The 13194-nt window shown below is 37.3% G+C and overlaps 1 protein-coding gene across 3 annotated transcripts; it reads left to right on the top strand.

Annotated features, from left to right (window-relative positions):
• The first annotated feature begins 6642 nt into the window (after positions 1-6642).
• On the top strand, positions 6643-12986 carry LOC125233559. 3 transcript variants are annotated; one of them, XM_048139614.1, is made up of 6 exons: positions 6643-6938; positions 8817-8913; positions 9374-9685; positions 10224-10413; positions 10912-11059; positions 12376-12986. In XM_048139614.1, exons 2-6 carry the CDS (start codon positions 8869-8871, stop codon positions 12482-12484), a joined length of 804 nt encoding a protein of 267 aa, XP_047995571.1. In that variant the 5' UTR covers positions 6643-6938; positions 8817-8868; the 3' UTR covers positions 12485-12986. The 3 variants fall into 3 exon arrangements, with proteins under 3 accessions (XP_047995571.1, XP_047995570.1, XP_047995572.1); XM_048139613.1 differs by lacking the exon at positions 6643-6938 and adding an exon at positions 7127-7389; XM_048139615.1 differs by lacking the exon at positions 6643-6938 and adding an exon at positions 7486-7626.
• Positions 12987-13194: the final 208 nt, after the last annotated feature.

The raw sequence follows: 13194 nt of genomic DNA, 5'->3' as shown, positions 1-13194 counted from the left end.
AAGAACAGAATAAAGTGATTGCCGTCGCCCATGGACATCCGCATTACCACACAACGTAGCTAGGTCTAACGCCAGAAATGATTACAGACGCAAACAGGGAAATATTGACGCTGAGTAATAGTTATTTTACTTATCATATCAACCCAGAACTAGCACAGAATTGTCAGTGTCAAGGTTCCTGTGGTGAAATAGGCACAAGTATCACGGCCTGGCCACGACGTGGCGCGACCAGCGGTAGCGGCGGCGACAACCATAGGAGAGAAAGAAAGGTCCCATCGCTGTGTCTCGCTCCAACCTGTGGTTGTCGCTGAGCCGCGCAATTTCGTGGCCAGGGGCCAGGGGCCGTAACCAAGACCACAGAGTCGTTCATGCTCCATGGTGTATCCTGTGTGTGTATCGTAGATATTTCTCTCTATCTCCCAAATTACTGGGGACGCTATTGCTATGTCTTGTATGGGAACCCTGCATTTTATGATTAAGCACTGAGACTTGGCACAGTTGTTCATTGGGTGGCCCTGAGAAGATAAAGATCGGGAGGCATCGAGAGCCCCCCTTAATTTAGGAGAGAGGAAGGGGGGAAGGCTGGCGCCTCCGCGCTTCCTTTGAAACCATATTTCTCTAAAACTATACAAAATAGGGCATGCGATATATCATTTTCGGATAAATGAAGGACGAGGAATTCATTTTTGGAACAAAAAAAATGTATTTTAGAACAAAAATACAAAATAAAATGGGAAAATCTGAAAACGAGATTTTTTTTTATACATATTATTGCACATTTTATGAAAACTGTAATGGTTTTTTCTAAATAAAAAATATTATTTAATAACTACATTTATCTAGTTTTAGAAAATGTATAATTTGTTATAGAAATATATTATACGACGAGTGATAAAAAATAATTTACATCGCCCGATAGGGTGATTTGAATGCTCATTTCAATAAGTTTTGTCAATGATTTCAGGTATAATCACTATTTTTAACACAAGAAAGCCGTAATCATTGTATTTTATGGCTATTTTAGTGATTAATGTACTTAAAATAAAAAAATTACAAAAATTAAAAAAAAAATGTGATAACTTTTTTATAACATTATCCTATTTTGTTCTTTCTATACAATACATATCTAAAAGCAATAAATATGAATGAAAAGCCACATTTATGTAGTTTATAAAAATATGTAGTTTATTATTTAAATATATTACGGAACGCGAGATAAAAAATAATGAAAGTGACGTGGCACGGCGATCTTGATGTACGGTACGGGTCAGCTTGTATGATTCGATGAGGTGAGGTAAAGGTACTCAAAGCTCTCAAAAAGTGTAGTTATTTAGAGTTATTCAAATTAAACAACATACTCCTATATAGTCTGAATTTAACTATTTATATTACATGAAATGATCGATTGATATGATAGGTCAGATATATACATCTGATCCTAATACATCTTGTGAAATAGTAGTTATCTATATGATTTGCATAATTTATGGATAATTCTTACTTGACATATTTATTATTCCAGATCTGCGTCCTGTACTTAGGTTAACGAGTGCCGAAAATAGTTATTAACCAAAAAAGACCGCCAAATTAACAGCATTTCACCGACAAAAGCTGCCTTGCACCATTTTTGTAAGGGTTATAGGTATATCAAGGTGTCCATTTATGGGGTCAACTAAACCAAATTCAAAATTTGCCATTATTTGCTACTTGTGGCTGGACGAAAGTCTGTAACAATTGGGATTTGGGAGCCTACTTGGCCGCAACGTTGCCTGTTGCTGCAGAAACATGCCTCGAAATTGTCGGATGCAGGTGTAATAAAAAACAGTGCCGCGTAAGGTGCAACCGTAAAAAAAGACTTTTTAAATTAAATGTTCGGAGCTGGGTGGCTAGCCGAATGGCACAATCGCTCACGAAACGCTCACGAAACGATGCGCTAGTAGATATCTATCTCTATCGCGCTTGCGTATTGGCGCGACAGAGCCAGCGGCGTATCGCTTTCGTTTGGCGTCGGAGAAATGCCATTCGGCTACGGGGCCTGATGTGCTTATGCAGTGGATGTTGTGATTCAGACTATTCATGTTGTTTTATTTGAATAACTCAAAATAGCTACACTTTTTGAGAGCCTTGAGTACTAGCCCCGATACACATGTTTTCGTCTAGTCAGACCATTTTTTGAGGTTCTCCTTTGTACAAAAGCAATGTCTTAGTTCAAAAATCATTAATGTTTAATGCTAATACGAATCTAGTTTTTTTTTATGGCACTATTGCGAAATAACTAACTATCATTGATACCGAAAGGAAGAATATGACGATTTTTATTTTATCTTTTATGGATGGGTAAAACCGATTTAAGGGGGCCCAAAGGAAGGAACTAAATTCTGCTAGTAAACTAAAAAATCTTCAAGCCTATGGCATGCAGAACTGCTTTAGGAGAGGAGAACGTGATTAAGACATTTTTTTGCAATATAAGTCACATGCAATTTTATTTTACAATCAAAATAAACTACCTATATTATAGGACTTTTACAATTTTCTGTACTGGGTCGTGATATACCTACATGTGTAAACGTTATTAGAATAAGTATATTTCTGTATTACTAGACGAACTCCACTGCACCTCATCGAATAATGCAAGCTGACCCGTACATTAAAATTTTCATTTTCATTATTTTTTATCTCGCGTTTCGTAATATATTTATATAACAAACTATATATTTTTATAAACTGTATAAATGTGGCTTTTTATTGATATTTATTGCTTTTAGATATATATTGTGTAGAAAGAACAAAATAGGATAATGTTAAAAAAAATATCACATTTTTAATATTTTTTAAAATTTTTGTATTTTTTTTTATTCTAAGTACATTAATCACTAAAATAGCCATAAACTACAATGATTACGGCTTTCGTGTGTTAAAAATAGTGATTATACCTGAAATCATTGACAAAACTTATTGAAATGAGCATTCAAATCACCCTATCGGGCGATGTAAAATATTTTTTATCACTCGTTCTATAATATATTTCTATAACAAATTATACATTTTCTAAAACTAGATAAATGTAGCTATTAAATAATATTTTTTATTTAGAAAAAACCATTACAGTTTTCATAAAATGTGCAATAATATGTATAAAAAAAAATCTCGTTTTCAGATTTTCCCATTTTATTTTGTATTTTTGTTCTAAAATACATTTTTTTTGTTCCAAAAATGAATTCCTCGTCCTTCATTTATCCGAAAATGATATATCGCATGCCCTATTTTGTATAGTTTTAGAGAAATATGGTTTCAATGGAAGCGTGGCGGCGCCAGCCTTCCCCCCCTCTTCCCTCCTAAATTAAGGGGGGCTCTCGATGCCTCCCGATCTTTATCTACTCAGGGCCACCCAAGGAACAACCTGTGCCAAGTCTCAGTGCTTAATCATAAAATGCAGGGTGTTGTGCAATAGCGTCCCCAGTAAATAGGGTATGCGCCAAGTAGTCAATGATGATGATGAATGATCTTTAATGGCCGCTGTACATATGTGGCCAACGGTTCCACCAACCCTTGTTGGAACCCCTTGGCCAAGCGTGTAGAGGGCTACTTGGCCGTATGTTGGCAGTTGGCGCTAGCGCTGGCCGGCCAACCGATTGGTGACGGTTTTTTGTCCACACATCAAAGGATCTTGGCGCCAATGGCCAACTGCGTTTACACGTTGGCGCTTCATTCAGTTTGTCGTCAGCCGTCAGAGAGGACAGTAGTGAAATATTTACGAAAATAATAAGTTTATTTATGCCAATAATAGTGTTGATTTTAGAAAATAAAATAACCTTGCAAATTTTCAATGTATTGCCTAAAACAGATAAATGTGCTTATCAGAATATTCAAAAAATTGTTAATATTTCAAATAATTTAATTTTACTACGGGGTTATTATTTTTTAATCAAATTTTGCTGACATCGTAAATGACCTACAATTTCCTAGGCTTTTCCATTCCACGTCCATCTTTCATGAAGAGCCAATGCCTAGTGATTGGTTCGCCAATGTGTAAACAGCTGCTCTTATCTTGGCCAGGTGGTTTTACCAAGGGTTGGTGGAACCGTTGGCCACATGTGTACAGCGGCCATAAGGAAGCTTGAAGCACGAACTCTGTTTCAGCATTAGTAGTACCTCTACCAGTCTACCTACGTAATTGTGGAGTCTTTTTTCATAAGTTTTCTTTGTTATAAGTTTAACGCGTCTGTCTGTCTGTTTGACTGTCTGTCTGTGTGTTTGTGTGTATGTCTGTCTGTGGCATCGTAGCTCCCGAAGGGATGCACCGATTTAGTTTTCGTTTTTTTTTGTTTGAATGCTGAATTAGTCGGGAGTGTTCTTAGCCATGTTTCATGAAAATCGGTCCGCTATGTCGCAGTCGGGAAGTTTTTCAAAATTTTAATTTTGTGGTTTTGTGGTGTTGGTGTTACCCACACCTACCTATATGGATTTCGTAGATAAATTTTATTTTTATTTTTTTTTATTTAATATCCAAAAATTACACAGCATAACAGGTAAACTAAAGCACTGTGGAATTCATTACAACTATACACTTATCTTATACTATTAAACGAGCAATTCTTGTATATTTATTTATTTATTTATTTATTTATTTATTTATTTATTTATATATACCGACGATCTCGGAAACCGCTCTAACGATTTCGCTGAAATTTGTTTTGTGGGGGTTTTCGGGGGTGAAAAATCGATCTAGCGTAGCCTTAGATCCCGGAAAACGCGAATTTTCGAGTTTTCATGAGTTTTTCTTTCGCATTTGTAAACGTAAAATATGGTCCTTAATTTCGCCGCGCGCGCATCGATTCCGCGTAGCTCAGTCGCACGAGGTCGGTCTAATGTACGCAGATAGATCGTAGGTGTCAGGGTTTCGAATCCCGGCCAGAAATTAAGTTTTTGTTTTTTGTCTTTTTTTTGTTTTTGTATTTATAAGAGTTTTTTTTTTATCTAAAGACGTGATATATTAAAATAGAACCGAGCGAAGCTCGGTCGCCCAGATATTAGTACACTTATATAACAGTAACAGAGTACAAAATGTACAATATATAAACATTACAAACTTAATATACAACAGTGGACTTCCTTTTATCGTGTGGTGGTGTTCCTTTTATCCCAGTGGTCTTCCTTTTATTAAATAAACCCTTTTGGACATGTAGCTCCTCTCTGCTCCTTCATAGTGACCATGCAATTATGCAGCTTAAAAATAAAGAGTAAAAAAAAAATATTATTTTTAAAGATACTCGAAAACGGTGAAGAAATTACTGAGGCCATGTTAAACTGGTTAGGTTCCTCTTGAGCTATCCTACCTGCGGTGTCACTGTGGCGTGGTACTTCTGGGTCCCCCTGTATAATACATAATATAGGAACTTAGGAACATTAGGACCATTATATCCTTTAATGGCCATGTCTCGAAGAAACGAAGTTTAAATAAATATATGACCATAACATTCTTTTTAACCGCCTTCCAAATCTCAAGGGAAGGGGTTCTCAATTCGTCTGTTTTTTTTTAATGTTTGTTCCTCGAAAAAAGAAAAGCGTTGGGGCGTAAACTAAATGGGAACCAATTTTTAACCGTGTTTTTTTTTTATTTTGTATGTTTGTTCCTCGATATCTCCGTCGTTACTGGACCGATTTGGATTTTTTTTTTATTGAATGTATATGCATACAGATTGGTCCCATTTTTCTCAGAACCCAGTTCTGATGATGGGATCCTGGAGAAATCGAGGGAACTCCTCAAATCTGAAAGGCATACATATGGTGATTTTTGTGTTTTTAAAGGAACAGCATGCATTTACGTACGGAACAGTGACATTTGGTGCAGTGGAACTGCTGATGAAGAGTGAGCCGCCCCTGGTTAGAGTTCCGTTCTGATAATCATTCTCATCTGTAAGTACTTCAGAATCATCCAAATTTCAAAATTGGTTCAGAAATGACGGATATATCGAATAACAAACATTAAAAAATATACAGACGAATTGATAACATAATCCAACATTTGAAAGTATTTATCACCAGAACCCCAAAGGAAGGCGGTTTTTTTTTCTTAAAAATTATGTATAATAATGTCGGTTGGCAAACACGCATACGGGCCGCCTGATGGTAAGCAGTCTCCGTTTCCTATAGGTATATATAGACACCTGTTTTTTTTCTGGAGTCTGAAAAATAATGCATTTTAACATTAGGTAATGTAAGTAGGTACCTCAGTAGTCAGTATTTTACAGAACAGTAATTCTTTTGATAAGCGTAGCTATAATCATTTGAATTAAACGGTCCGATGGTACCGACTTATGGGAAACTTGTGAAGTACACTCTAGAAAAGTGAAGTAAGTAGTTAATTAATTTTTTTTAATTACGTTAAGTAAGTAGTTAAGTTTCTATACACGTCCGACCATTTAACAAAGCGTCAATCCACACCGCTCTCGAATTCAAATCTCAATAAATCGTAATCCACCTGAATTCTAAGAGGGAGTAAAGCACATGGCGATCTATAAACAAAACAACAAAGCCGATTGGTGTGGTGACGTTCCACCCCGGTGATATGTACGTCCTACTACCTAAATGCCTTATGTACACGCTAGTTACTACTTCATGACTACTCGGAGCTCAGTGTGTACTGCAATGCAACGGAAAATATGCGTGTTTACCAAAGTCGTTTCGGTGGAACGGTGTCGTGTGTTGCGTCACGTTTAAGGAAATTGTGATAAAGGCCCGAGGTCGACGTGACTAAATTGTGAACACAGTGTTCATTTCCAACAGTGATTTTGATTTGAGTGTTTGATAATTATCTACAGTGCTGTGATTTGAAGGAAAAATGAAGTTTATTTTTTCCTATCCCGATGTTCCCTGGGGCCAGGCAAATGTCCGCTGCCACGACTTGAAGTGTAGCCGATATGACCTTGTAATGACGAGTAAGTGTATTTTCGCCTTTTGAATTAGCGCTTTGGAACGTCCTGCTTAGTAAAGAGGACATAAATTGATCCTCGTTGATAACTCGTATTCATTCTATTAAGGTTTTAATGTAATTTTTTGACAAATACAGAAGAAAAAGACAAATTCAAATAATATTGAACGTCATAACGAGGTTCACTCGACAAGATGGCGTCGAGTGGGGAGAGGGCGCCCAGTTTGCCAGGTGCTGCCGCCGCGTCGAGTTCGGCGCTATAGCTAACTAAATAACGCAGTGTTGTACTGTACATTTAGAACGTTCACAATGGCTGCCGCGAAAGACACGTCTACTTTCTTTCTGGAGGCAGATGCAAAACAATTTGACACTATTTTGAAGTTATACCCACAAGCGATTAAACTAAAAGCTGAACAGAAAACAAAGAAACCAGAGGAGCTCATAAAATTAGACAACTGGTAAGTGTGTTCGTCTTTGAGAGGAGAAAATGCGGCCGTGGCGTGTCAATGAACTTGTATTGTGTGTGTATCCGTGCAAACTGATTTGATAGCTACCTCCCTCGCGGACTGCATCTCTAGTTCGCGGACCGCTCATTAAAATCACTGCGTCACGTGGGATCGATGTCAAATTGACACTATCGTTTTTCCTGAAGCAGTGTGAGGGAAAATATCACCGTGCTCGGGCGTTATAAAATGGTGGCTGCCTTTATATCATGACGTGCAATTAACTCTATGTTAAAGCCTTTACTGTAAATTCTATACACTCATCAGCTAATCAGAACTCCAGATAAAGCATATAATCATTTTATCATATTAAAATATGCTAACTTTATGTTATATTCTCTGTTAAGTATGCTTTGTTTGGTACGCTAACATCCGCTCAAAATGGTGACTGTCTTTTGTATCTACTTGGATTTTTATTTTTAAGTATTTTAGTTATTCCTCATGCTGTTTAATACGTTTGGATGGATAACTAAATGTAGCCTTAAGTCCTTTTATGTCACAAAATTTAATTTAAAGACCACAATGAGTCATCATTTTATTTTCGACTAAGTTTGCACGTTTCCAAGAAACATTTGTTTTGAGGAAAGTTGTTAACATGTGATAATATGATTATTGAATTTCCATTGTTACTTTCTTTCTTTTTAGACTGTTGGTTTTATAAGCCAGATTTTCAAGGTCACTTTATTCTATTACCTACCTACTTTCACATCTTAAGGATTTAATATGGTATACTAAAACAGGAATATTTTAATGTCTTTATGAATGGGTTTATGTTTGTATTATCATATTTATTTTAAAATTGTAAATCAAGCAAGCATAAATTCAAGCAAAAAATACCTATTTTATTTTATTAGCAGCTTCATTGGGAAACATAAAATTTAATAATCTATTGAAGGTGGCTGGTATGCATCTATCTTAGTTTATACATATTTCTCTACATTCTTTCCTTGTAGTTTGTGTCAGTCCCTCTGATTTGGTAGGTACTTTGTTTAAAAGTCTATTGTTTGTTGTGTTTCTGTGAAGATTGTGTTTTTTACTTAATCTTTCAGATTAGAAACCATACAGTGATATTACATGTCTTTCTCTAGGTGTATCTCATGGATTTAAGAAAAAATATAAATGAAATTTGACCCTATACAAGAACTCTCACATTTCACAGCCCTAAAAACATCCACTTACACACACCATAGCTTAAGTTATTTTTTAATTAAATTACCCCCTTCAGGACCAGCATTTTGATATTAATTACATTAATATATTTAATATTTAAATTATTAAAAAAATCTGTGACTAAAACATAAATAACTTATTTGTTACTAACAGATGAAGTTATTAAATATTTAATTTATTTTACTAACAAGCCATTTTCTTTTAAATTCCAGGTACCAGAATGAATTACCAAAGAAGATCAAGTCGAGGGGCAAAGATGCACACATGATACATGAAGAGCTGGTGCAGCTCATGAAATGGAAACAAGCGGTGAGTGTTTGTAAACTGCTTCAACATAAGGCGGGCCAGAGACCATCAGTTTTAACTGTTCAGTTAAAACATGTGTGTAAGCAAATCTTTGAACTGATGATTTAATCAAAATTTCATTAGTTCAGTTTTAACTGAACAGTTAAAACTGATGGTCTGTGGCCCGCTTTGAATGTCCCTGCTCATCATGTAGCTGAAATAAAACTCCTGGTGACCATGATATTATGTCAAGCATTTGTAAATATTGTATTTATCTAGAATTAGTATTGAATATGCGTACAATCGTAAACTCATTCCTGTATTCCCAAAAGGCAGTGCACAAGAAACTGCTTAAAAAAACTTAATTCATGAATTACAAAACATTCTAAAATAAAAATGAGGTGTAAGAGTAGCATCATACATTTAATTTAGTATGTTATACAAGTTGGCCAATAAACATTTATAAAACATTTTATCATTGCAGAGAGGGAGGTTTTATCCACAATTATCATATCTGATAAAAGTAAACACACCACGAGCTGTGATGGCAGAGACTAAGAAAGCATTCCGTAAACTGCCCAACATTGAATCAGCTATGACGGCACTCAGCAACTTAAAAGGAGTCGGTACGGCCACAGCATCGGCACTACTAGCGGCGGCAAGTCCTGAAATAGCACCTTTCATGGCCGACGAATGCCTACAAGCTATCCCTGAGATGGAAGGGAGCGACTACACTGCCAAGGAATACCTCAATTTTGTAACACATATACAGAGCGTCTGTGATAGGTTAAATAAGGTACGTAATCAATATCACGTTTTACTTCTATTAAGTTAAAGTAGCTTTACATAGTGTAGTATTTGACCAAGCAAATGCTAATTGAAGTACTTAACATACTTGATATGTATCTATTCCACACTATTGCAACATTGTCAATGTCAATCGTATCATAGTAGCATCCGTGTGGTAGAATAAGTGCGTTTTCACATTATCTGATATTGGATGTTGGAAGGATTTCAAAGGCAAAAAAACAAAGATGGCAGCTCAAATGTATGAGATATCGGTCCTACATCCGATATTGGATAATGTGAAAATAAAGCTTCATTCACAAAGACCATAATAGCCATATAATTTTAAGAAGATTTTGTGGCAAGTAAGCACATGTGTTTTCAATGTACTTACTAGGAATACTAGGTTTGATTTGGCGCAGCCACACTATTGTACTCAGTGGTCCATAAGTAATTTTTTTATACTTAAAAGATATTTTGTAAAAGGATGCTTATTTTATGTAATTTTAACTTATGATCTCAATCTCAACATCAAATATATCTGACAGGAGACAAATGGCTGTGGTACTAAATGGTCCCCCCACATGGTTGAGCTGGCGATATGGACACACAACATCGTGTCAGACCTCCGGCCAGAACTCCTCGGCAAGTCCCCCAGCACGACGCCTGCACCCACAAACGGAGGCTCACCACTGCCGAGTGACGAAAGTAATCTTGAACCACCCACCAATGGTAATGGTGAGTATCAAATTAAGACATAAGACGATTAACACTAAACATTATTTATTAGTAATTATCTTCAGTCTAAAAATGTGCTTGTAAAGCCTTTATGGTTTAAGAAAATATTTACAGTTCATTGTTCATCATTTAAGGTTGTAGATAAGTTATTGTAGATTTTGTCGTAAAATTTCACAGAATTCTGGCCCGAGAGGGCCATATAGGGGTATAATTTACCAAACATACACGGATTAGAAGCGCAATCTTAGGCGCAAATACCGTTTACATATTTTTTATCAGCAAATCGCCATATTGGTATGGTTATTATACTACCATTAGGGAGTATGGATGAATTGTGAACTGTGTGGCGGCTCAGAACAGGAGGCTCCTGTTTTGAAAGCACAAAAAAACGTATGTGAACCTTAGAGGGTGGTACTTGTTTTAGTGTGAAGTGTGATGATGTCAAACTCACCCACACGGCCCCTATACATTCGTTTGATAGCTATGTATCGTTTGCAGGCAAGCTAGCAGCGGAGTCTGTGCACTCGGAGGACACGCCGACGTCGTGCACGGAGGACTCGCTGGACGCCAAGCCCGCGTCGCCCGCCACGCCCGCCTCGCCCAGCGACAACTCCGACTCGGCCTTCAGCACGCCGCGCGCCAAACGGTAACTACGCCTCTCCCTCCGACGCGTGCCGGCTTCACGCGGTCTACGAGTCCGTACAATTAGCGGGACTTCAACTATGGACTCGCTCGTGATAGCGCAAGTTATGCTAAACCAGATATCAATAGCACCACTCCATCTCGACCCTTGGGTAGTGTAGTGATGTGCCGTTCCCCAAATTTTTCTCAGAACGGAAAAATCTATCGAAAAAGTTTCGAAAATTTCCGAATAGGTCCTCTTAGAGTTAAACCCTTTTAGGCCAAAACTCGAAGTTCTTATTCCTTTAATTATAAAATTACAGCTTATTTATTCATTCATTCATTCATTTATTTATTGATAAAATAATATATTTTACATGTCAGTGTTCTTACTTAACTTAATTTTAATTAAGTTTAAATTAGGCACTTATTATTATTATTAGTGTTTTACATAAATAAGTAGGTAGATACATTATAATATTCTAGTTTTAGGTCATCGACCGCTATCAACAAATTCATTTACGTCGTAGCACGCGAGGTTTGTTAAAAAAGATTTAAGTTTGTTTGCGAACAGTCTATCGCTCTGTATTTCTAATATTTCGGGTGGAATTGAGTCATATAATTTGGCCCCAATGACACTGAAATACTTCCGAGACTTAAACACTAGCGCCTCCAGCAGTGAATTCACTTCCCTTAGCCCTCATTCGATAAGTTTACTGCACGTATTAGTAATATTGACGCCATTGCGAGAACTAGCCTTGCCTTACTAAGGTTATTGTCCAGTTCAGGCCTTAGATACGTAGAGTAAATCGAGAAGACGTCGACTGATTTCATCATAACTTTATTTAGATAAATTTTTACAAACTCCATTTACAATCAAAACATTTGGGGGTCGTTTTTTTTTGCTCACACATTGCACTGCAGCGCGTGCCAGTACAGACTCGCTCATCCATAAAGCGGAGTCTCAACAAACGTATTTGAATAACGACATCCGCCTACAAAGCCAACCGCCCACGCCGCGCAAATATAAATGATGCTTTTGGCCAACAAATCGTGATCGGCTCGTCTAAGCACCCGATCTTTCTTTTGATCGGTTCGCATGCGGTTAGCTCGTAATATAACATGTAGGTGATTTCTAATATCAATGTTTGTACGTAGAACGGACGTTTGTATTTAAAGAGTTTTGTGACATCACGCCCGGTTGAGCTGTGTTGATTTTACACGCGACGACATTTTCGGTACGGTATGCATTAACGCTACTAGTTTAGTGTGGTGTTTAAACTCTCCTTTTTAGCAATATAGAATTCATCAAATATTGAAGTTGTGAATGTTTGTCGGCAGGCAACTCGAGGAGGCGAGTTCAGCGGAAGAGAACTCGCTGGGAGACTCCCTAGACGCGCCGGCGGCGGCGCCGCCCGTAGCCAAGAAGCTGCGGGAAGCCACCCACTGACACGCGCATCCCACCAAACTCCCGTGCGCCTATAAATAACTTTCTAGACTAAGCTATTGTACCTAGGTAATTTATTTTGAATTCCGTTTAATTTTAACTTAGCCCTAAGTTTAAGATTACCGGTCGGTTTTGTAAGTTTTATAGGGTATTGATATTTTGGATGCGTATCGACGGACTATGCCGGGCGCACTCAGTGTACTGCGACGCGAGTGGACGGCGGCTCGACTCGAGCCTAGTTTAGGTTTGTTTTGTAATAATTTTAATGTTTGAACGTTCGCATCCCGCGTGACATTCCAATAATTGTAACAAGTACGTTTAGGCGGCCGCGGCCGCTACCGGACCAGATGCCTTGACGACAACTCACCATTGCCTTATGACACAGTCTGCCCGCAGAGTTTATATGCAACAAGATAATACAAAGGACGTGTTACCCGGGCGCCGGGTGTTACACGGGCCCACAATGTAGTTTTTATTGAACAAATATAAAATATTAATTTTATAATGTTGCATTTTCATTCTAAGCACAACATTCCATATCCCATTTATTTTCAAAAAAGTACCACCAACTGACACTCATACCAGAGTGCTGATTTTTTAATTTAGACCACTCGATTTAGCCATTCGAATGTTTTTTAGAAAAAACCATAACCTCTAGAAATTTTGACTACTCGTTTTTAATTTTATTAGTAGAATAGAATTAAATGGCTAAT

This window comes from Leguminivora glycinivorella, chromosome 14 (assembly GCF_023078275.1).
Source record: "Leguminivora glycinivorella isolate SPB_JAAS2020 chromosome 14, LegGlyc_1.1, whole genome shotgun sequence".
NCBI lineage: Eukaryota > Metazoa > Arthropoda > Insecta > Lepidoptera > Tortricidae > Leguminivora > Leguminivora glycinivorella.
This window is presented reverse-complemented; position numbering and strand designations above follow the sequence as displayed.

Coding starts and splice junctions, on each gene's coding strand:
- LOC125233559 (XM_048139613.1), top strand. CDS start 7,241: ATGGCTGCCGCGAAAGACACGTCTACTTTCTTTCTGGAGGCAGATGCA. Junction 9,686..10,223: donor TCTGTGATAGGTTAAATAAG/GTACGTAATCAA, acceptor TATATCTGACAG/GAGACAAATGGCTGTGGTAC. Junction 10,414..10,911: donor ACCACCCACCAATGGTAATG/GTGAGTATCAAA, acceptor TATCGTTTGCAG/GCAAGCTAGCAGCGGAGTCT.